Below are 25,003 nucleotides of genomic sequence, written 5' to 3'. Positions count from 1 at the left end.
CCACCTGCTCCTTCCTCCGCTGTACCAGCCACCAGCCTTTCTGCTGGCACCGCCAGGGCCCCGCCATCTGCCAGTCACCAGGCTGGGGCTGAAGGGCAGAGGCGAATGGGCCACCATGCCCGCCTGGGGAGCCCACGGGGGTTAGGACACCTCTTCTCTCTCCAGAGGTGATGCAAGATCACAAGTGGAAAGGGCCTTCCGGGGGGTGTGAGGAAGACTCCCTGGGAGATCACACTGGGCTTGCCACCCAAGGTTAGAGGGGATTTCAACAGACAGAAACTGGGTGACTCGGGAGGGGTGTGGTGAGACCAGCCGGAGCGAGGAGGCTCCGGATGTCTTGTGTGGCTGGATGAGGAGCACCTTGGGGGGAGGGGTGCAGAAGGGGAAGGAGCTGGCGAGCCAGGGTGGGGACAGCTTCTGTGCCAGGCTGATGGGTTTGGCCTTTATCCCCTAAGCAGTGGGGAACTATTCCATTTTCACACAGGGCCAGTGGTTTAGAAGGATTACCACGGACGCATACTGCAGGTGGATGGGAGACCGACGCCATGTAAAGACACTGGGCTGGTCAGACCTGACTCCATTCCTGGGCTTGGCCCGATTCCATGTGGGACCCCCAACTCCATTCCGGGAGACGATCTCTGCGCTCCATCAGAGCCCTGGGAGTTACTGATCACGCCAACAGAGAGCAGCTTCGAAGCTGCTCTCGGAATGCAGCTAGGCTCTCGCACGACCAAATGAGTGGTTCCATCCTCTGTGACTACAGCAAACTGAGTGTCACTTTCCCTCAGCGGGGCCAGGAAAGGCGAGGAAGGGGTGGTTTGAACATTTAAATACATACTCATGATCCACCTAACGCAAAAAACTTCCCTTCAATGTAACATAAATAAGAACAGTTACAAACATGGTTAAACTGAAGATCAAAAACAAAAGATCACAGTCATGTCCACAGAAAGGGAGAAGGGGCACTAGGCATGTAGACGAGACTCCGGAATCTGGCTCCGAGCTTCCCAACAGCCAGAGCAAACATGGGGCTTGGTAAGAACTGGTTCGGGGCTTCACTCTTCCGCCTCCATGGCCAGACCTCCAGCTCACCTGAAACACGCAGGTGAAAACAGAGAAGCTGGTCTCCAAGAATCTCAGGTGCTCAATTACTCTGAGGTCACTGAACTTTCTTTTGGCTCAGGAGTACACAGACAAGGTGATTTGGGGCTTGTAAAATGCAAATGGCCAGGAAGTCTTTTGAATGACAATTCTGAATGGACTTTCAAAGTAGGTTGGCTTTTTTTTTTTTTTTCCTAGGGGGGGGGGTGGTTCTGACCATCAGGAACGTCCATGGCGGCACCAACCTCGGGGCTCTGGGATGTGTGGATGTAAATGAGTCAAGAGGTTCCAGATCTCCCACTCGCCTCTAGAAAATGGCCAAAGACAGGGAGCCACGTGGCCCAAGTTGTCCTATTTCTGCCCCTCACAAGCAAAGCACATTCTCATCCCTGGCCCTGTCTTCTCGGCAAAGCAAAAAGGCCTTTTTCAAGTCAAAGCTAAAAATCTGAGATGGATGAAACCTTAGTGAAACAATCCAGTACCTTTCCCCTGAAAGAGAAGTAGGTGTTCAGGTCTAAGCAGACCGCCTCACAAGCTGTCACTTCCCATCAGGGAAAATGAAAAGTCCTTCCTAGCTGATGTGCCCGGCCCCCTACCCTTTGGCCCCTGCTGGTCCTCCAGCGCCTGCAGAAGTTAATCCTGCCCAAATACCAGCCTGTGTGGCAGGAGCTGCAAATGGACAGAGCTACATGCTACAACACTTCACCCCAGGGACCATCTTGAAGGAACATGTCGTTGGATCTGGGCCACACAGCTGTCACTTCATGAGTTACTTCTGTGAATCAGATCGAGAACTCCTTGAGGGGAGAGACCAACGTCATGTGTATTCTGCTACAATGCCCAGCCAGCACAGGACCTTCCAAGTCCTAGCGAACTTGGAAGAATGCATTCTTCTTGGAGACAAACCACACTCCACACCAATATATAAAGCCATCTGCCAATGGGACAAGTATGACCAACACCAAGCACAGCCAAATTAGCACAACCTTGTCTCCACTTTACTTCTGGGCCGATGGCTGACATCCTAGTTTAAGTCCATTAAATGCCCAACATATGGAAGTGCTTTGTAAGCGATTGAGTGCCATTGCTACAACGCAGGCACGAGTAACAGCTCTACTCTGTGGACTCTGGAAGAGATGTCTTAATCTGTGGGGACAACAGTCCCTCTCCAGCCAGGACTGCAGAGATGTGAAGGGCAGCCCGTGGAAACCCAGTACCCTCTGTAAGTTAGGTACTACACTGAGGTCACTGCTTAAGGGATAGAGTAGAACTCGTACCATCAAGGGAAAAAAAAAAAAAAAGTTGCATCATTTAATTGCTATTTATTTTCATAAACATGAGGTATTTCAAAGTGCTATAAGATGCAGCACTAAATATATACATTTTGAAAGAAATTAAACACAGAACTTTGCATTTACCCAGTTCTATGCACCAAACATGAACAAATACATTAACAGGAAGAAACAGGCTAGGAAAAAGGCATATATATATAGTAAATTTCTTTACAAAAGTTTCTTAGTTCAAAAAGTGATAAAGTAATATCTACTCAAAACTTTCACAACTCATTTTCATACGAAAATATAAGTATCAAATTTAGTTATGTATCAGCATCATACTAAAGTATACAGGCAGTGTAAGAATTAGTACAGTACATAACAGAGATTAACAATATATTTGTATACAAAACATGCTCCTCAAACATTGAGGTATTACAGTACTTAGGTATGAACTTCCAGTCTAATACTGGCCACAAAAGCCACCTCTCATTACCCAGGACGAATACAAGGCGGGTGTGTCAGTGGTATTTACAGAAGTGTTCTCTGGGGGTAATTAAATGGCAAACCCCTTCCGTGGCATCTGCTGGAACTTAAGCACCATTTTAAAAGGAATGACTCTCTGTTGTTTGGAAACTTGGAACAAGGTGACTTCAACAGCCCCAGAGGCTCCCACCTGTCACGAACTTCGACTGCGGTCTTAGAGGTGACTCGGAGGAAAACGTCGAGGGCCACACAGCATCCCACCACCAGGCCCTCTCTTGAGGTCCTGGCAGAACCCCACATGTCCTGCTCCCCACCCAGATCCAAACCCGACGGGGGACCGATTTGAAAGTAAACCAACATTCTTAATGTCAACACAATGTAAAAAAAAAAAAAAAAAAAATCAAAATGTGCAAAGTGGCAGTGACTGTCCAGTTCTGAGAAACGTTTAGCAAGTCCGAGCGTGTTCGATTTTCTTTAGCAACTGCTGCTGCCTTGCCTGCAACTTCTCCTTCTCCAGCAAGAGCTGGTGCTCCTCGGCCTGCAGGGAGTGGACGTACTCGGTGGCCTTTTTCAAAATGACCACCTTGGCTGCCTTCTCGTTCTTCACCAGCTCTGGCACGTGGTCCCTGAGCGTGAGGAAGCTGGACCGCAAGTCGTTGCGACGCTGGCGCTCCAAGATATTGTGGTTCCGGCGGCGCTCGCTGTCCTCCGAGTCAGAGTTGCGGGGGCTCAAGCTCTTAGCCTTTGGGGGGATGACACTCTTGAGGGGACGCGGAGACGCTTCACTCTTAATCTTCTTCTGGGGCGGTGCATCCTCACTCTCCACGTAGGGCGAGGGGGCAGCATAGTTGTGCTGCTGGTGGATAGGGACACAGCGTTTGAGGATCAGGTCACCCGACTGGGCTCTCCCGGGACCCAGGGCCGCGCTCTTGGGGCGCACAGTGATGGTGAAGGTGGTGACGGCCTTGCTGTTGGAGGAGGACCGCCGCTTCTCCACCGTCACCACGTCGATTTCCTCCTCTTCGTCTTCCTCTTCGTCATCTTCATCATCTTGGAGAAGGAGATGGGGGGCACAGGAAAATTATACATCTACATATAGCCTCTTACAAGACTGGCAGTTTGCTATTATTATGGTTCCATCAACATAGATGGGAACAGAAATGTATTTTAGATCTCTTTGAGATTAAATATCTGTAACTATTTTTTTTTCTTTTCCCATACTCCTAGCACTTTCCGCGTCCAGACTTTAGTAAGTGGCAGATATATACAGAAAGAACCTGGACTTTGGGGTCAGAGGCCTGGCTTCATCACACATTAATTGTGTGATCCTGGGCAAGTCACTAAACCCTTTTAAGCCTTAGTTTCCTCGACTATTAAATGGGACCTAATACCACAAGGTTCTTGAGATGGACAGGTAATAATATGTAGAGTTGGGCCTGGCAAACAGATGCTCCAAGAATGGTAGTTTTCAACACCATCATCAGTTCACCCCAGAGATGTTTTTATAGTTCCATCTCTACACTTAATAATGTAGGCTCCTCGTCTTAGGGGCCTCATTTAGCAATTTGACACATGGTTGAGTTTGATTTTAGGTCCTTCAACAAACGTAAAGAACAATTTAATTAAGCAGTTTTTCATCTAGCAAAGATCAAATCTTAACCAGCAAGTCCTCATCCACGGGAACTCTAAGCCCAAATATGGGAGGCACCTCTTCTCAAAGCCGCCAATAATCACTGCAACAAGAACGTGTAACATCATGTGTGTATCTTCCCCTCTCCTCATTTACTACGTGCTGGGGTAGAAAATTATTGTTTAAAAATGCAAGCATGAAAAATCAAAACACATTTTCTGCTTGATCTGAGGGGGACCGGAAAGCTGAACAATTGTAGGATTTGTTCTAAAGCCGAAATGTGAGGCTGTTCCAGCCTGTGGGTCCCTTTAAGCCTATGTTTTGGTTTTCTGCCAAGAAGACAGCTGTTGGAAGGAAGTGCTTCCTCACCGAGAGCTGTCAAGGCACAGACATTAAAGGGACAGACCAGCTTCAAACTGGAGGCTTATCACCAAGTTTCCTTCCAGGAGCCTCAGAGGAATCCGTCCTCAGCCTGAAGGAAATTTAGGCTTTTAATCCACCAGCATTCTGAAAACACTGGGTTTCAAAATTCCAGGGAGTGCAAGTTCCCAGCTCCAAGGACAAGAGCTGTTTAAGTATTTGGATAGAGTTTTTTTTTGTTGTGTGTGTTTTTTTTTTTTTTTTTACCTTCAGAGCCCCAGGCAATCTTCCGTTTAACCCTACTTCTCCAGACCGAGGCACATAATGGAACTTATCAATGAGTGCTTCTAGGGTGTGTGCATTCCTGGAGGGCTGGGCTAAGTGCCCGCCCTCACCTTGAAGGACACTGGGTTACAAAACACAACTCAGATCTGAAATCAGTCCTGGAATTCTGCCTCCGAGACAAAACTGGACCCAGCCTCCCTGCGCTCAGTGAGGCGGCAGCCCCTGGGGAATGTACACAACCTCTGTTGTGCTTGCCGCCAGCTGCTGAATGGAGGCAGGGGTGGCCCCACCACCCCCAGCCATTGAGATCCTTGGCCTGCCTTGAATATCGCCGCCTGCTGGCCAGTACCAGGAGCAGGAGCAAATAGCCCACCACCCACACAGGAAGGGGGAGAAGAGCACTTAGGTTTAAAAAAATGAAATAAAATCGCCACCAGTCACCCGTGCAATCTCCCTCTAACTCTCTGCGCCCTAAGCTGGATTTTGCACAGCGCCTGTATCTTCTCCGCTGTCTCCCCACCCCTGACCTGGGCCACAGTCCCTCTCCACCCCAGGGCTCACCGGTTTCTGCCCCGGCAAGCAGACAGCAGTCCCCCTAACTCCCACCCAGCTTCCACCACTCAACTTTTCCTAATTTTATGCCTCGGGTTGGCTGCAGAGAGGTGGACAACCGGACCGGGTAAGGGCCAATGATGGAGTCGGGCTCCCAGAGAGGGTGGAACTTCCAGGGAAGGTGACACTTTGGATAACACCCTCTTAGGCAACTTCCACTCATCCTCGCCTCCTAACCCTGGGGATCAGCTCGAGAAAAACCTCAGCCCTCGTCACTGCCTCCAAAATGCTCCCGGCCCACACCTAGACCCAGGAACGGTAACAAAGGGAGCGCACCCCCCGCAGCAGTTCTGCGGGGAGGCCGCGGACGCCGGCTCGGTCTGTACCTGAGTCGCTCAGAGTGTCTTCTCCAGAGGTGCTGAGAGCCTTGTGGTCGCCGCCACCGGCTGGGCGGCCGCCAGTGCGCGAAAGGGAGGACATCGGGGCGCCGGCGGTGGCTGCAGCACTCGCCCCCGAGGCGGCCGCTGTGCCCGCCGCGGGAGCGCCGGCCTGGGCGGCGGGCACGGGCGCGGGCTCGCGCTTGTTCACCGGGAACGGGAAGACCACGGCGGGATCTACGCACTCGGCGGCCGGGTGGGCGAGCTCGGGGGGCAGGGCGGCCCCGGCGCGGCCCGTGCCCGCAGCGTGCCCGCGGCCGGCAGGGCTGGCGGCGCCCGCTCCCGGGGCCGGGGTGGCGGGCCCGGCGGGCGGCCGGCCGTGCTGCAGCTTCTCGCTCACGGCGCGCTCCAGCTTCTCGCGGGCGGAAAAGCCGCTCCACATGCAGTCCTGGAGGATGACCGGGTTGGGGGTGAGACTGCCCAGGCCCCCCAGGCCGAATGCGTCCTCCTCGGCTGGGTTGCCCCACAGGTCGGCCTCGGGCAGCAGCATCTCGGTGGCCCAGTTCGGGGGCTCGGGGCTGTGCTCCGGGAAGGCACGGCTGGGCGACAGCGGCGGCGTGGGCAGCAGCTCAAACTTCTTCCAGATGTCCTCCCCGGGGGGGGTCGAGTCCGGGCCGCCGAAGTAGAAGTCATCTTCGTCCGGGTAGAAGCAGGGCTGCAGCGAGTCAAACTCGAGGTCTGGGTTCTTGCAGATCATCCCCGGCATGGTGGACGCGGTGCAGCTCGGCATCGGCTCGCCTCCCGGCCGGCGAATGAAAGCTTTTTTCCGCTCCTCTCTTTTGGGTTCGGGGGCGCTTCCTTCCCGTGGGGGGCGCAGAGGGCTGGGGCCCGCACCAGCCTCCGACACTGCAACCGACAGACACACCAGGAGACGGTTGGCAAGCGGAGCCGAATGGGGAAACAGGCGTTGGGAGCCCACCCGAACACCGTCCCTCCGTCTCCCCTCCAAGACCCCCACTCGGCCCTGCGCTCCCGAAGGTGGAGGAAGTTCTGCCTCTGTTCCCTCCCTCCCTCCTTTTGTGTACAAGCTGTCTACGACAGGGGTGGGAGGGGGCATGCAGATGCGGGGGGTGGTGGCAATGGCTCTGCAACTTTGGAAACTGCCATTTCATTCACACAAGGCACTGCCTGGGGGAGGGGGCTGCTCCAGGCTGCAGGATTCGAGCTCTTCAGCTCGCCCGCAAGCCCGGTGGCACCAATGTCGGGCCAGCTGCTCAAAGGCAGACCGGGGCTCCAACCCAGCTGCCAGGCGCGGGAGCCGGAGTATCCCAGTCGCCCTCCGCCCTCCGCTGTAAGATTGCAACCTTGGGAGTGCGAGAGATAGAAGGGGATTTACTAAACTTTACAAATGGAAAAATCCTTTCTCTACACTGATACCAACAACAGGCACCCAAATCCACCCCCACCCCCAATTTGAGCAGACCACCCTCAACATTCACCCGCTGAAGGGAGAGTTCTACCACCAGCTTATTTTGAACCTCTCTAACCCCACCCCCGCTCTTCCAAACCCCCAACAACGTCCTCTTCCAGGGCGAGAGAACAGCCTGAACCCCAGTTCCCGGAACGGTTGAGGGGCCAGCGCGGGGAGGGTCGGTGGAGAGCAGCGTCTCCTCCGAGCTGGAGCTGCCGTGACCCAGATTATCACGACTGCCTCGCCCAGCCTAACCCCCTTCTTCTTCCTCTGGGGGCACCGTTTGCAGAAGAACCCGAGCTTCGGGGTGGGAACACACCGGCTCTCCGTCAGGTCAAACCCAGACAAATGTTCTGGAGAAGGGCGAATTTCTTTCCGATGAAGCCATTAAGGCAAGGGCACTAAAAAGATTAGGGCGGGTCTCTTCCAGCCGGGGTGCCTTGGGGGCTAGGACTGGCTTTCCAGAGAAAAGCCGGAGGAGGTTTTGTTTCGGAAGCAGCAGAAGTCCCCTGGGTGTCCAGGGGCGCCCAGAGCGCGAGCCGCGAGCCGGTACAAGCTTGCCTTCCCGCCTGCTTACAGCTCCCCGGGTGCCGGGAGGTTTGCAACCCCCTCTCCTTACCTCCCGCGGATTGCTGGAGCTCCGAAGGAGATTCTGTGCGGGGGTCCCCGGGTGGCCCGGGGCGGGGGGGTGGTCCTCGGGTGGCTGCAGTCTGTGCGCGCTTGCGCCTGGCTAGCGCTCGCTCGGCTCCAACCCAGTTCCCAGGAGCCCCCCGCATCCACCCAGTGCGTCCAGACAGATGACTGTCACTGGCTGCGCTTTGAAGCTCGGGGGATATTATTAACTGAAAAATCTGACACACCCGGAGGGCGGGGAGAGAAGGGGGCTGCGGCACAGACAAGGGGGAGGGAGAAAGGCAGAGGAAAGGGGCTTTACCCCGCCCTCTTGATTTCCATAAAAATCAGGGGAGGCGCCAAGGCTTTCGCGCCAAAAGCCACTTGCTTTTCTTCTTTGCAGAGAGGAGGCTGCAAAGCTGGGAAACCCGGGGTGTGCTCCCCCGCCCTTTCAGACCCCCGGGCTTGCACCCGGTGCACTCTGCGAACCAGCTGCGTGTCGAGCGGTGCAATGCAGCACCCACCCCTGCAGGCCTGGCAATTGCTTGGCATTAAAAAAAAAAAAAAAAAGTCCAGACGGCTCCGGGGGAGTATGTTAGGTGGCGGTGCGGGGGGGTGGGCTCCTCACCCAGTCCCCGCCTTGGCTGCGTGTGTGTGCGGTCAGACGCAAGGCCGCGGTCCTGCAAAGCTTTGCGGAGCGGCTGCCCTTTTGTGATCTCCGACGTAGGCTACACCCAGGGTGCAAAACGGGAGGAAGAGGACGCGCCCACTTAGGAACGAGACCGCAGGATGTTTCAAGTTTTAAATTGAAAGGAGAGGGGCGCCCCCCCTTGTTTGAAAATAAATAAATAACTGCGGGCTACGAGGGTGGCGCCGCGGCGCTTTCTTCGGCCGAAGGCGACACCTCGCGGAGGCCGAGCAGAAAAGCGGGGTTGCTGGGCCTTGTCTTGGGGACTGAAGTGGGGCCACCCGGCAAGCTCTACCGGCGCCCCTGTCAGCCGGTCCTCCCCACGGCCCGGGTTCCGAAGGGCATGGGCGTGAGACTCCCCCAGCCACCCCCACGCACTCCCAGCTTCGCCTTTGGAAACCAGCCTTGTGCCTAATTAGGGGGAGGCGGGTCGGGTTCACCTGGGATTGCGGTCCACACCTCTTGAAAACCCAACCTCGGCTCAAAAACCTGGACTCCAAATTGTCGGCGCCAAAAAGGAAAGCTGTTATCACGACTTAGCCTCGGTGCCTCGTTTCCTCAATTGCGCAGTGGCCTCAGTAATGGGGCTCACCCACAGGGTGGGTGGTTCTGAGAAACAGTTATGAAGACGCTTAGAACAGTGCCCAGCACACACGCGTGTCAGCTGTTATTGTTATTATCAGATCATAGACTTCCGGGGAAATGAACACCCCCATCTCAGCCTCACTTCACGGGGCTCAAGCTTTCTCACAGGTGTGTTTGGGGGAGGGGAACGGGATTAAAGAGTATCGCCTCTACCCCCAGACTCCCCAGGAACAACTCAGGTCTCTTGGACAGCCCCCCCTCACAACCAAATCCACTGTGAAGTGGGATTTTGCTTTGAAAAGCAATCCTCGAAAGGTTCGGTGTAGGGGGCCTGGTCCCTGGCTTAGGATGGAAAAACTTCTTTACACTCCTTTTTCCAAACTGGAAATTCACTCATTTCCGCCAGCCACCCAAGCATTCAGACCAGTTGCACACGGGGATGCAGAGGGTGGGGGCAGCCGGTCAAAGCTCTCCTATTAGCATTTGTGAAGGCTCTTCCAGCCCTGACCCTGGATGCCTACATAATTCAGGGCAGAGAGGGAGGTCCCCAGAGTGCTAGGAAGTGGCCCATAAATGAGGGTGCGCTGTCCTTCTGAGCACCTTTATTATTATTATCACTTCCCTCACATATGTAAAACACTTTACTTTTGCAAAAGCCCTTAACACCCCGCGTCTGCTTTCCCCTAACCCCCTAATCTAAACCAAGCCTTCCTGCAGTATTCTCTCCAAGCATCCCTTACCTCCATTTGTAATTATATATTCCTGGGAGTGTTTGTTTAATGCCGGCTTCCCGCCGGAGTCGGTGAGGAAACAGGCCCTGTCTCCCTCCTCAGGCCTGTGAGCCCCTGCAGGGGAGGACCTGTTTCGCCCAGGGTACGGTCCTCCAAACAAAGCAGGGTACCCGTCTACAGAAAGTACTCAACTATATTGTTCAAGGCAGAGATCCCTGAATGGGTCCTTCTAAGCAGCCAGCTCTTCGAAGCTCATTTTTTAAAATGTTTATTTATTGACTTGAGAGAGAGAGAGAGAAACATCGATTTGGTCGCTTCTTATATGTGCCCTGATGGGCGATCGAACCCACAACCTTGGGGTATGGAGATGACGCTCTAACCAACTGAGCTACCTGGCCAGGGCCCAAGATAGTTTTAATCAGCAAAGGAGAAATGAATGTCCTTCCAGACCCTTCTTCAGGCCCTCAGCAGCTGCCCCAGAAAGCAATCGCCTGCCCTACCTTTTTTCTTTCTTTCTTCCTTTTTTTTTTTTTTTTTTTAACAAAATGGCAGGACTGTTAAAATAAGCAAGGATGCTCCCACCCACCCCACCCTCCTCTCCTACGTTTAAGTCATACCCTTGCCCTGGCCACTGTGGCTCAGTTGGTGGGGCGTCATCCTGCACCGAAAGGTTGCTTGTCCTCTCGCCAGACCTGTGCCTTTCACCACGCCCGTTGTCCTTTGTCAGGGGACAAAAAGTAGCAGAAAAAGGAGGGACAGGAAGACAAGAGACCCGGTTACTCTGTATGCCCCCAAGCAAATCGTGGATCCTTCCTGGACCTCAATCTCTAATTTCCATCTTTTAAAGCAAGCCAGTAATTACTGGCAAGTCTGAATTTGAAGGTTAACAGAATGATAAAACTCCACAAGTATTTATTGGTACTTTCATTTGCAAATGGAAAGATAAAAGACTCCAGCGGAGAAACCTTGTTCCTGCAGGTTCCTAATCAGCTTGGAGAGAAACCCTGCACAAATGTTTCTTAAAAACCTTGAAACACCCTCAGACGGTGTGGCTGCACACGAAATAAATCTTTAGATGGCTTCAAAGACACCTACCTTCCCGAAGCAGAACAGAGGTAAGACACAGCCTCAAAGAGCTCATCTCGGGTGGAAGGGGACACACACCTAAGATGGACCAACAGATAGGATAGAGTTGTGGACGAAAAGGGGGTTCTATGGAAGGTAACCTGACAGGGTGATCTGATCATAAATTCCTAACTGGGCAGTTTATGGTGGGGAGTCACACCCCAGGCATATAACTGTTTAATAAGAGGTTTGTCTTTGCCTTGAGCGAGCCCTGCCCATTGTTTCTGTGAATACAGGTTGACACACCTTTGAAATAAGCTGCAACCACCCATGAGAAAGCAGTCTTGTTAACGACCCTGTGATCCAATCACTTCTCCCTGGCTTCTCCCACCTCCAGGACCGTTCCTTGTGTCTGTCCCCCTGCGTGAGGTCTGGCACCCTGGCACATGTCGGTCTGTCCCCCTGCGTGAGGTCTGGCACCCTGGCACATGTCGGTCTGGCTCAAGTGAACTCTCACAACAATTCTGTGTAGGTCCGGGCGTTTCTTACGTGGACAGAGTTATACACAAGATTTGGCTATTGATAAGGAGATGTTTTGAGGGAGGAAACAGTTTTTCTACAAATCCCTTCTGTATTAAAAGAACAACAACAACACACACATTCAGTGTTAGCTCTTAACTTCCATACTACTGCCCTAAACCTCTCATTCCATGAAACCAAAACCCATCACTCCAGTCAGGAGGAACGGAATGATGGAACCACCCTAACCCTAACCCAAACTGCAAATGGTCGCTCTACAAGAAAAACAAGTTTCAGGAGACCCCAGCCCCCGACCAATCAAGAACTCGGGAGACCCCAGCCCCGACCAATCAAAGACGACCACGTCTTTTGGCTGAAGGACCACCCCCCCCCTCCAGCCCCCAGTTTAAAAATCCCTAGTCTGTACAAGCCGGTTGCTACTCTCTCCTTAGAGGGAGCCCGGCAGGCTGATTCCCAATACACCTGCGTTTCTGGAGACCCTGCACCGCCTCATTCCGCCTCGCTCTTACAATTTGAGGATAATAGAAATTTAAATTTATAGTTAGCACACACCCTAAACGGAATCAAAAGACAAGAGCGTGATAGGAAAAGGCTTGCCCCAGAGCCCTGGCCGGCTTGGCTCAGCGGTTAGAGCGTTGGCCCGCGGACCAGAGAGACCCGGGTTTGGTTCCCTCTAAGGGCACGTACCTCGGTTGCAGTTTGTCCCCGGCCCTGGTTGGGGTCGTGTAGGTGGCAGCCAGTCAATGTGTCTCTCTCACATTGATGTTTCTCTATCTCTCTCTCTCTCCTCCCCTCTCTCCTTCCTGCTCTATCTGAAGATAAATGCAAAAATGTCCTCAGGTGAGGATTAAAAAGAAAAAGACTTTCCTCAGATACGAGAGGAAGAGTATAGCCACATACACAAACAGCTTCTACACACTGGAAGGGGGGGGCGCCTGAGAGAACTGTGGGTCCAGAGTAGGGAACTCATTGAGTAGGAAAAGCCAAATTTCATGAACGTATGAGAAGATGCTCAGCTTCAGGAGCAGCCAGGCAAACACAATCCAGTCTCAAGAAAATGAACATGTTTTGGTCTAGCAGATGGGCCCTAGTGTGGGCAAGGCTGGAGAGGGGGCTGGGGTCCCTCCCCTACACTGTTGGGGCTCCAGCCCCATGAGTAAAAGCAAGCCCCCTCTTTCAAATCCATCCTACAAGACACAAATACAACAAATTCGTAAAAATACATAAACAAGAATATGTTTTGCAGCATCGCTCACGACGACAAAAATGTTGCAACAACCTAAATGCCCATCAGGAGGGGATGGTTGGATCCATTTCAACCGAGGCGTGCAGTGCAGACACTAAAAGAATGTGCTAGGTCTGTAGCTGTTGTCTTGGAAAATGGCCAGGAGTATGACAGGGTGTAAACAAGGTATAGGTCAATGTGTCTGGCATTTTGGATATATGTGTGCTTAAATATGTCTATATAAACCCAGGAACAAATTGGGTGGAATGTGTAACAACTTGTTAACAGTGGTTCACTTTGAAGAAGGGTGGCAGGTAGAGGGAGAAACGTTTTCTCTGGCTTTTATGGAAAATTTCCGAACCCTTGGTATTAGGGGCAAATGTCATGTTTTGTCTTTGCTACTCTTCAAAATATTTTTATTACTCCCCAGGAACGCTAACCATGAAGCTCGTCATTTGGAGAAAGGAAAGGATGCTTCCGTGAAGACTGAAGTCACCCCAAGATGTCTTCCGTTTCCCGGGCTGATTGGCATTCTTTCGGACCAGACTGGGGCGGAACTGAGCAGCCAAAGATGGAACAGTGTGCGCACTGGTTTAATTAAGATGAGAATCGAGCCAACCAGAGCCATTTAAAATATACGATGTTGCATGTGCCCAAAACAAGACATATCTTTTGGCTTCTGCGGCTGCAGGAAGATTTGAGACCCAGCATTGAATTGGGGAGATGGAGAATTTTTTGGTAAAGGCACAGCTATGTTTAAAACAAAAATTATCCTCACTTAATGGCAGTAATTTAATTACAGATTTAGAAAATAAGACGTGTCCAACTGTATTCCCCTCACAGACTGACTTGGCATCATTTGAGGGGGCTTAGCTACCCCCTTCCCCCGGAAGCTCCTCTCGGCTCGGTCCATTTCACACTCGGGGAGAACTGACCGCTGCTGAAAGTCAGAATTCCCTTTACTGTCTTCTCTTCATGCTAAAAGGCAAACTGAGAAAGCTGACCAGGGAGGCAGGCAAGGTGCTCAGGGCCAGGCCCCATGGGGGTGGGGCAGGGTACCAGGTCTCCACTCCTTAGCTCTCGAACTTGGGCCGCACCAGAAGGCTTTGCCAGGAGGGGAACCAGTCTTAGCAGGAGCCTGTGAGGGCTACAAGGATGCGGACTCCAGATGTGGATTCCAGATGCATCTGCACTGCCCTTCAGGAGAAGGAGCACGTTCTGCGCCCTATCTTCTTTTCTGGGGCCACGCCCTGTCTCAGTGATTTAGTTTGGGTATGTCCAGACCTCCTTTAGGCGGTTACATAACAGATGGCCGATTTGCCCATTGAGTCTTGCTGATCTCAACTTCCTTTAATGCAGGAGACACTCCCCATAGCCCCAAGGACTGCTCACACCCACTCTTGTATCTGCCTGGGAGCCTTTCGCTTCCTTGTGTTTAAACAGTGATCTCAGCCTGTCCATCTCCAGAAGCTGCTGCTTCTGGCCTGAACAGTCTCTCCTTCGTCTGGGTATTCAAATCCTGTCCTCAGGGAGCAGCGGGAGACGCTCCAGGAAGGAATGCTAATCTTTCCCCCAAGCCTCCCCCTCGCCCCAAGTCTCCATCGGCTGTTTATCGCCTGCCCTGCCCCAGCTGGCATGATCCAGCAGAGTTCTTTATCAGGGTCCTGTGTGTGGCTCTCCTAACAAGGTCAGCAGTGTCTGAGTGGGAGGACCTTCGCCACCTCCTCGTCGCATCCTTCCACCGCGTCTGCTTCAGCCCATGGTAGGAAGAGCCGCGCTCTGAGGCCGGACGGGTCGGCCAGTTCTTCCAGATTGGACCATGCAGACAGCCGCTCAGAGCATTGATCTCTTCGTCTTTAAATTAGTGTTTCGTCAGGATGAGTGGTGTGGCATTCGTACATCTGGTTTATGATGGTGCCCAGTTACCCTCAGTCCTCTGCCCTCACTCCAACCCCAGCTGCCTAGAGGGGCTCAGCGAACCCTCCATCCAAGACCACGGCGCTGGGCTCCAGGCTGAGCCTGCGGAAGTCGGCTCTCTGCTTGAATGGAACTAGTTAATAACCTTTCCCCGACCGAACCTCCCCTGGGTCACTGCCCTCCCTCTTAGCTTGTCCAAGACCCAAGTGACTCTGGACTTGGAAGCAGGTGTTGCAAAGTCAAGGTGGTGTGAGATGGTCCAAGAGATAGCACGAGACCACAGGGGGGAGGACTGGGCTTCTTTGAACCCTAGAGTTGTGAATTCTGTGTTGAAGGAACTGACATTGGTCATTTAACCTCTCGTGGCCTCAGTTTCTTGGTTCATGAAATGGGACTAAGGAGTCCACTGTGGGACATGAGGTCTGTAGAATAGTGAGTTTAGATGCGGAAAGTCAGTTTATTGTCCTGGTACGATATCGTCTCAGTTTTTTCACCTACAAACACAGATAATATTATTTTTACTGCAACAGAGCAGATATGAGATCTGGAATCAAAACAAGACCATGTATGTTATCTCACACTGTATCATAACCTCGTAGAAGCGGGAGGCGAAGGCTTTATTCTGATGTAGCAAGCACTCGGAAAATGGTACAACCTCTGCACAGGAGCAGTTTAGGGTTCTGGGTGAAGTTATTAAAACGGGGCTGTTGGGCTGGACGCCTTAGAATCATCTCACAATACCGATGATGGTCACATTTCCTGGGAAGAGATATCAAATCCAAAAACCTGTCAAAGGGACAGATGGCATTCTTAGCATAAAAGAGGAAAGCAATTAGAAGTTAAAAGTCAGAAAATGGGAACTTGTAAATGCTCACAGTGTTCCAGTGTGGGGACTGTGCTGTCCTTCCTAACACTAGTGAAGGAAGGTTCCGTCGGGTTTATCAGAGCTCACAGGGCACTAACCCTCAGGCCGTCCCTCCGAACCCCTAGGCCCCCAACTTCCACACCTGACCACAGCCGTCGGCCGACACAGGGACAGGATGTCCCCGCAGCGTGGAAATGAGCACCACAGGTTGGCCTGGGCACTTTCACGAGTGTTCTCAAAGTGAGCACGAAGATTCGAACCTCTCGGTTTGCAGGATTATGTGGGGTTTTCTGAGTCAAGGGAAGAGCAGCCCATTTTCAGAGGTCACCTCTGGCTGCTCTCAGGAAGAGTAAAATTCTGAAGTTCTTAATAGTAATTCTTTTAAAATGTGAAAGCTGTCCACTTATTAAGCAACCACAGTGCCAAGCATCATGCAGAGCATTACACACAACCCTAGTTCCCACTCTATTCTAGTGCACTCATGGGGGTACGACATCAACATCTGAGGGCACTGTCACAGAGTGGCCAGGTCTTCAAGAACTGCTCAGGAGACATGGTCCTGATCCACAGAAGTAGACCATGCAGGTTAATGCAGAAATCAACTGGTGAAGTTCCTGTCAGCTTACACTCAGTGTCCCCTCCCTGTGAGACCCTGCTCGTCCTCCTCCTCCTTTCCTTCCTCCTCCTCCTCTGCCTCTTCCTCTCCATCCTCCTCCTCCTCTCCCTCCTCCTCACCTTCCTCCTCCTCCTCTCCTTCTTCCTCTCCATCCTCTTCCTCCTCTTCCTCCTCCTCTCCCTCCTCCTCTCCTTCCTCCTCCTCCTCTCCCTCTTCCTCTCCATCCTCCTCCTCCTCTCCTTCCTCCTCTCCTTCTTCCTTCTCCTTCCTCCTCTCCCTCCTCCTCTGCCTCCTCCTCCTTCATTGCCCGTGCCACCACCACCTGGAGGTCCCTTCCCCCCTGGAGGTCAAGGTAAAAACCACTGCAGTAATTCTTTAAAGGACAATGCCTTCACGTTTTCTGACAATTTAACTGGAAAAAATCTCTGAGTTGTCCCAATATTTCATCCACTTTTCCAGTGGGTTCTTTGTATCTAAATAAACCGGAGCATTGAAACAAGGCACCTCGTCGTCACCGGTGGCACACTCACAAACATGTCGTCTTCACGGGAACGCAGTTACATGGGGTCTGATTTTAAAACAGTCGTCCATATAGCATGTTAACTTTCCTCCGCAAACACTGACCCCCATCGCCCCAGGGAGCAAAGGCGCAGGAGACCCTCGGGCGGCCGTTCTTCCTCGGAATTCCATCCGTGCAAAGCTGCGGTGGTAACTAACCGCTCAGAACTCCCGTAAGATTGCTCGCAGCCTGGACTTCTGTAGGCTTGTCACACCGCCGTGTGAAACGAAGTCACTGCAGAACTTCCCGGTAGTCAACGGGGAGCAGACTGTGGTATCAGGCGGGTTTGTTTGTTTCTCTATCCACGGAGACTCAGTTCTCAAAAGAACCTTCAGATCAGAACTGGAATGTAGCTGTGTTGCTCCAGAAAGTGAAATGTGTAAGTGACAAAAGGAAGTGACTGGGAACTCTATTCCAGCGTGACATAAAAAGAATGTGGTAACAATGGGGACGAGCCAACGATCAGCGGCGCTGTCTTTTTAGGTACTGAGATGCCCGTCACTCACAGGATTCAAAGAGAGATGAGTGAAGCATTGGACCTGCACTAGAAGGGATTCCCGCCCGCCCAGAATGGTTTATTTTTTATTTTAAGTTTTAAGAAGGGATTTTGCATAAAACTAAATTCTCAGCTGCATGCTTTGCATTTTTGTCTATTCCTTGTAGGACTCACATGTGGTCTCAGGAGAGAACATCCCTGGGGTGATAAGGTCATTGTCCAAATTCACTTTGCGGTTGGGATGCTGGGTTATGAAACTGGTTAGTTTCTGAAGGTTTGGATTTTAGAGACCATCAATCAACTGTTTGGTCCTAATTAATTTTGCTCGAGAACGTCTGACATGTGAACAGAAATGGCAATTAAAATTGAACGGTGGTGTAATCACCACCTCAAATATTTAAACAATGTGATTATATAATATCTATCAACAGAGTTCTAGGGAAATAAACATGCAGGGAAAATAAGTCTTGCTCCAGGGTTCGGAAAATGCAATTTCTCCTGCTGATGCCTCCCAGATCTTCAAGGCACCGACCGACCGGGAAGACAAGCTCTCACTGGCCCCGCACGCTGACTTCTGACAGCGGGGAGCCCCCGCCGGCCCCACAGCCTGGGTACTCCGAGCTGCAATCCGCCCTCCAGCTATCTGTTTCGATCATAATCACACAAAGGATATTCTGTGCTTCCCCTACACTCAGCCTGTGTGGGGTCTCCCCGAACATCCCCGAGCTGAAGTGCTGGTCGTGGGCGTTCTCACTCAGCCCAGGACACATTTACTGAGGGCTACTCTGTGCCAACCGCACCTTCTAGATCTGTTTGCATCCTCACCTTATTTCCTGAAAAACTCCACCCACCTATTCACAGGCATTGCCTCCTGGAGCCCAGAAACCCGGCACATCCAACGTGTCCCCATCTGAACTCAGTTCCTCTCCCCTGAAGCACAATGCCCTGAACGCCCTCCGTGATGGCGTACCTGCCACCCACACCAGAACCTGGGCAGTCGGGCCCGCGTCCTCCCCTTTCCATCCTGTATCTTGGCCATGACCGTATTTTGTGATGTCTACTTCCATCCAGGGTTTGCAGAAGGCACCAGACTGTCCGTACCCATTTTTCGGAGATTGAAATCCTTCCAAGCCAGTTGGTAAAGAGTCACAGTGTCACACTGCTCAAGTGCCCCTTTGCCCACCACATCGGCCCCTCCCTCCGGAGCCTCTGGCCCTTCCTAAGATCCAGCGGTCAAAGGGCTAACATCTGGCACAGCAGGGGCCCTCCAGGAACTTTGAACCTGCAAAAAGTGGGTTTTGATTGGCTGATTCCTTGGTGGGACCACTCATTACTGTTTGGCCGCCAAGTTCACAACTCCTGGCTGGCTTACCTATTAGGGCACAGTATGTGCCGTGTCTGGGGCCCGCTGGACTTTTAGGGGCCCATGAAAATGTCTTAGGTTTAATTGCCTCTAAAATCAGAAGAAAAAAAATTGAATGTGATATTAATAATGAATGTATACGGATGAACTGTGCCTGGATTACATTCGTCTTTATCTCGATACAGCAACATAATATCGTTTTTAAGTCGTTTCAGTGGCCGGGGCCGAAGCAAACTCAGATGCAGCCCCAGCCAGACTCTCCTGACCCATCTCCCATCTCCGTGGATACGCGATTTTATTTATCGTGTGCTTTTCGGTTCACTTCCTTCCTCTTTTCCCCACTGTTCTACTGTCCACTTTCCATGACCCCCCACTGGGTGCCCCGTCTGAGGATTTTGAATGAGGAGGCCACACTCCCTGCCCCAGAAGGGTGAAGCGCCAGAGACCACCATCTGGAGTACCTTTCCTCAGATGCTACAACAGGAGACCCAGCATGCAGAAGACGGTGGCCTCTCCACCCCGGGAGCTGAGAGGGACCTCCCCAAAGAGGTGATGCTGGAGGTCCAGGGGACGGACCTCAGCTTCCCAGCAGAACTGGCTGTCATCTAGGACCAGAAGGCCTGACGCTGAGGACCGTTTGGGTGCTTGACTTTCTTCCCAAACACTGCCGGTGCCCACACCTCTGGTCTCAGTGTCTGTCCAAGATAAGACCCTTTGGCAGGCCGGGCTTTGAGAGGGCTGGTGAGGATTGCTCGTGGTTTGATCAGCCTGGGTCGAAGAGTGCTTGGGTTTGGATGGAGGCCAGCTCCGTGGTGAGTCATCACCCTAGAGAATCTCCACCACCCACATCGGAGGAGGGATACCAGGCAGCTGCTGAAGGACCGGCCTTCCGCCGTGGGTGGGAGGGGAGGGTACAGCCAATGACCAGCCTTCCTAGACGTGGTGCTGTGCTGTGTGCTTGGCTGTGGGGCTTCGGCGACCCCCCTTGCTCTTCATTTAGACCTTCTCCAGAGGGAAGGCGGTGTGTGGACGGTTGTCCATGCGTGACGGCTGGTGGCTGCTGTCCCAGCAGCACCTTGTTGCTGCATTCTGGGGCAGTCTCCCTGGCCTGTCTCCGCTTCTTCATCCTCCCCATCTGCACCTAGGCCAGCCCCGAAGCCTACTCTCATGTCACTCACTTCCCGTGTTTTCACACCTCTGGGCCACCTCCTCTCTCCTCTGACACTGGACTTGGCCACCAAAGCTGTCAGGTCCTTCAGTGAAAGCCAACAGTGGCCCTCCAGTTGGAATCGCTTGCAACTGTCCTCATGCCCCCAGAATAGACGGCAAACTCACGAAGGCGTCACAGTCCTCAGAGATGTTGTCGTGACAAAGTTCGTTGTGTGAGTGGTGTGTCCTGCTGGCTATTGGACTCTCTGAGAGCAGTGACAGCCGGTGGCGGTCGCCTCCCCAGAGACCCGCACAGACCCAGGCCTCCCTCCCACGGGCCTGGAGCTGAGAGGGTCCCGGACCACACTGCCGACGCCTTACCTGCCCGATCAGGCCTGCATTCCGGCTGTTCTTGCTTCGAACAGACCAGGAGACGAGAGGTAGGAACGAGCCGCTGGGGCTGGGGACAGTGCGTCCTCGCTGTGACAGTTCACCATTGGTCCAGGGTAGAGCCGGAACGTCATGAGATCCCATAAGGCTCTGTGAGAAGCCACTGGGGTCTCCGTGACACGGTGTCGGGAGCAACCGGAAAAAAACTTAAAAAATCACAACAGGAGCCCACTCTCTCCTCCACCTTGAGACAAGACGACGACGCTCTTCCCCAAGACACCCCACCCTGTCCCGACGGGAAACTTCTGCTCACCCCTGAAGACCCCCCTTGGATATCAGGTTCTCCATGAGGCCAGCCCCCACCTTCTCCGGAAGAGTTCACTGTTTCTCCCTCTGGGTTCTCCAGATACCCCCTCGTGCCTCCGACAGACTTCGGCACATTTATTAAAACGATCTCTTTACCTGTTTGGTTTCTTCACTACACCAGACGCACAAGGCGGTTACTTCTGGGGACAGTGACTTAAGAGGAGACAGACTGGACGACACCCAGAGGGGAGCCGCGAGGTGGGGACGGGCTGGAGCGGTCCCCACGAGGTGGCCACATGCTGCGGCCGCTCGGGACAGTGCCGGGGTCGCCTTTCGACTCTGCCTATCCGGAGCGACATTGTTGCGCTCCGCCCTGCCTGGTCCGGTCCCCAAAACCTCTACCACCCTGTAAGGAAACCGAAGGTGTTCGATCCACAGGAGCCTCGGGGGAGCCCAGCCCCGTCTCCGGATATTGAAGGACCACGTTCAGGGTGCAGCCCGGGCGTTCCGTGCGCCCTCGAGGGAACCTGAGATACGGGGGCGAGGGTGACGTAACAGCAGCCGTCCCCCCGTCTGTTTTGTTTACTGTTGGGCACCCAGGACTTGGCACTGTTCCTGGAATATATTAATGCCCTGATAAATATTTCTGGGAGAGGGGAAATGGGGGAGGAGGAGAGGGAAACGTCCAGCCATCGAGTTTGCTGTGTCCGAGGCTGCGTGTTCCCTTCAGTGACGGTGCCGTCAGGAGCCCCAAGGCCCCTTGCCCGAGTGGCGGGGGAGGCACCGCGGGCTGACCGTGCCCCTCAGCAGAGTAAAGAGATGCTGAAGTCTCACCTTGCAGGGCCTGGGGTAACCGTACTTGGAAACAGGGTAGTTGCGGATGTGATTGGCTGAGCTGGATCTTACTGCAGTAGGGTGGACCCCTGATCCGCCGGGGCTGGCGGCCTCCTAAAGAGACAGCCGTGCGAAGACGGACACTCAGGGGGTGCTGGGACACAAGTCAGACACTGGGCCTGCGCGGCGGCAAGTCCAGGAACCCCGCAGGCTGCCCGAAAAGCCCGGGAGCCATGAGAGGGCGCAGGGCCCTGCGGCACCTCGACCGCAGACCCCGCGCGCCCAGGGCTGGGGCAGCAGGACTTGGTGTCGGGAGAGACCGCCCAGTCTGTGTGCTGCCTTGATGTGGCGTGAGTGGGGAGACGAGCGTGACGACCCCGGGGTCTCTCTCCTCGTGGATTAGCTGGGCCCGTGTCTGAGTCAGGCTGACAGAGTGGTGCGTCTGACGCTCTGCCCGGCCCGTGTGCCCATGGGCCCTGCACAGGGGGCCTGTGCCAGGGAGCTGAGCACCGGCTCATCTGGGCTACCTGCAGCTCCAGGGTCCTGGAAGCTCCCTTCTCCATCCAGCTGGCCGCGGGCTCAGGGCTCTTTGACCCCTAGAACGCAGAGCTTGAGGAATTTCATGGAGACAATCAAGTCCACCCCTCAATGGCCACCCCGATTCCAGGCCCAGTGAGGTGGGGCACCTGGGCCCTGTTCCCTTCTCTCTGCACACACTCCAAGTTTACTTTCACGAAGGTGTTTGCATATGATTCTCCCCACCTTGATGCCCATGCCCCCCATCCCTCACTTCCCTCTGGACTCCGCCCTGAGCTCCTGTCCCCTGCGCAGCAGGTCTAAACCAGCACCACCTCCCCCGATGCCTTCGCCCTGCCTACCATGTCTTACCAGCAACAAATCATACGGGCAGTCGCCCCCTTATCCGTGATTTCGATTTCCATGGTTTCAGTTACCTGTGATCAACTGCAGTCCAAAAATATTAATGGAAAATTCCAGAACAAAGCAATTTGTAAGTTGTCAATTGGGCTCCACTCTGAGTCTCCTGATGGAATCTCTCTGTCCCCCTCCGACTGTGTGGTATCTGGGTGTTTGCGTTCAAGTCACGCTATGGTGACTTTACAAATGTCCCCAGAGCACAAGAGCGGCGATGCCGGCGACTGGACTGCTTCAGAGAGAAGCCGTCCGCGCTTCCTCTACGTGAAAGGCGAGTGCAGTCCAATAAGATCCCGAGAGAGAGAGAGAATGTCGTCGTAATTGTCCTATTTTATTATTGGTTATTGCTGTTCATCTCATACTGTGCCTAATTTACAAATTAAGCTTTATCATAGTATGTACAGGGGGAAATATAGAATATATAGAATATATAGAATATATGGTATTGCTGCTATACCAAATTTTAGGCATCCACTGGGGGTCTTGGAATGCACCCCTGCAGGGAAAGGGGGTGACTGTGTTTAGCATGTACATGTGTGCTTGTTTCTGTCTTCCCACTAGAATATAACAGCACGCTCTTTAGAATATACTGAGCTCTGTATTTAGTAAATACTGAATGAATGCATGAATGAATGAATGAATGAATGAATGAAGGAGTGAAGGAGTGAAGGAAGGAATGACTGGAGCAGCATCCCCCTGGGTGGGCAGATGGAGAATGCCCCTGGCAGAGGGAAGAGCATGAACATGCTCAGCGGTAAGATGAGCACAGGCAGGTGAGAAGTCGCACACCGAGTGGAAGAATCCTGGGGAGAAGCGGGGCTCCCGCGGGCCCTGCTCGGCTCTGCCCTCAGCTTGGCACGGTGCCTGCTGAATGAATGCCTTGTGCTTCTTCCCGTTTCCTGCATCTTCTAGATGACGTGCCCACCTGCACTGACGCTTGGAGGGCAGGGGTTAAAGGGACAAAGATCCGTCCACTTTGGGCTTGTCATTGCATCAGCTTCCTCGACTTATTTTTAGAGTAAGGCCGGTAAAAATAAATATATAATAATCATGACATGTCTGAGTAGGAATAATTGTGCTCCTTGGAGAAGGGAAAACAGAGGCAGGATTTATTTCCAACAGCACAGGCTGGCTCCTTTAAAGCTATGGTATCGTTTAAGTCTGAGACCCATCTCTCCGATACAAGGCTCACTTGCTCTGTTTTACAGATGGCACAGCTGAGGCTAGGAGGACTAAGTAACTTACCCAGCCCTCTGACTCCACAGCTCGTCTTCTCTACTAGAATAAACTGCCCCCTCCCAAGTTCAAGTTTCCGGCTCAGACACCACGGAGGTGAGAGACAAAGAGAGCAGACGACTTGGAGAAGACCTTGGGCCTGGTGCTCCAGGGTGATCTTGAACAAGTCAGGTAGTTTTTCTGAGTCTCAATTCCTTTATCTAACATGTGACTGTGATCTCAGCCCTGCCAAGTTCACTGCGTAGAAAAATGTCTCTGGAAAGGCAACGATACCTCCAGGATCTGACATTCAACCAAGCCCAGAGCAAAGGCGGCATTTATTCTCAGCACTTCACCGTGTGCTTTGAGATTCGGTGATGAAGGTGGCCCGAGGGCCCTCCCTTCTGTCCCCCATCCTGTTCTATCCTTAGCTCTTCCGTAGCCCTAAAGGACAGCTCCCGAGGCTGACACACACACCGGCCACCCGCCGCTCTCCTGGAGCCGAGAAGTGACCACTCAGGGTCGAGAGACAGCCCGTTCCTGGTCGTGAACCGCCTGCTCTAACAATAGACGTTCTGCTCGGGCCTGGACTTCTGATGGCGTGGCAGCTCTAGAGAGTTCTCCGATTGCCAGGGCCCCCTGAGGAGCTGCACGTAGTCTGAGTGGAGAGGAAGCGGGCACAGGGCGGCAAAGGACTGTCATCCCCCCCCCTGCTGGTCACCCAAGTGACTCAGTCATTCCTTCAACACCCGTCATTAAGTTTCTTTCTTTCTTTATTTTTTTTTAAAGGAATTGAAATCAAGGAATTTTTTTTTTTTTAATCCTCACCTGAGGACATTTTTCCATTTATTGTTCAGATAGAGTGGGAGGGACAGAGAGAAACATCGATGTGAAAGGGACACATCAAGGGGCTGCTACCTGCGCAACCAACCAGGGCCGGGGGCCATCATTAAGTTTCTTGCCAGACCCCATGATACGTGGAAAAGCCTTGAGCTTGAACACTGAAGACCTGTATCACAGACAAGGCTCCACCTCTGACCCCCACCCCCCAACCTTCTACACAATTGAGACAATTTTAACATCCATCCACCTCCTGTGGTCTTTACAAGTGTGTAAAGTGATTATCTGCACAGTGCCCAGCCCATAACGGGCAGTGGATGCTGGACATTACTATCAACAACTACCACCACAGTGGCCACATAGGAGGTGATCAACGAAAGTCCAAGGAATGGAAATTAGATTCAAAGGGCTCCCTTCGATTCCCACTTGATTTCCACCCAGAGCAGGGAGGTGGGGGGAAATCCAACATCTCTGGTGTTCAGAAACGTGACATCCAAAAACGTCTGTTTTCAACTCCCATTTCTTTCCTTTCCTGCAA

The 25,003-nt window shown here is 52.9% G+C and overlaps 1 protein-coding gene across 3 annotated transcripts; it reads right to left on the bottom strand.

Annotated features, from left to right (window-relative positions):
* Window positions 1–2,411: 2,411 nt before the first annotated feature.
* On the bottom strand, window positions 2,412–8,349 carry MYCN (MYCN proto-oncogene, bHLH transcription factor). 3 transcript variants are annotated; one of them, XM_036263137.1, is made up of 3 exons: window positions 7,856–8,349; window positions 6,075–6,971; window positions 2,412–3,911 (listed from the first exon to the last, which is right to left on the bottom strand). In XM_036263137.1, exons 2-3 carry the CDS (start codon window positions 6,853–6,855, stop codon window positions 3,307–3,309), a joined length of 1,386 nt encoding a protein of 461 aa, XP_036119030.1. In that variant the 5' UTR covers window positions 6,856–6,971; window positions 7,856–8,349; the 3' UTR covers window positions 2,412–3,306. The 3 variants fall into 3 exon arrangements, with proteins under 3 accessions (XP_036119030.1, XP_036119029.1, XP_036119031.1); XM_036263136.1 differs by having other exon boundaries at window positions 8,156–8,343; XM_036263138.1 differs by lacking the exon at window positions 6,075–6,971 and having other exon boundaries at window positions 8,156–8,343.
* Between the last annotated feature and the right edge of the window lie 16,654 nt (window positions 8,350–25,003).

This window comes from Molossus molossus, unplaced genomic scaffold, assembly GCF_014108415.1.
Source record: "Molossus molossus isolate mMolMol1 unplaced genomic scaffold, mMolMol1.p scaffold_m16_p_15, whole genome shotgun sequence".
Classification (NCBI taxonomy): domain Eukaryota; kingdom Metazoa; phylum Chordata; class Mammalia; order Chiroptera; family Molossidae; genus Molossus; species Molossus molossus.
The sequence above is the reverse complement of the archived record's forward strand: the minus strand, read 5'-3'. Positions and strand labels throughout refer to the sequence as shown.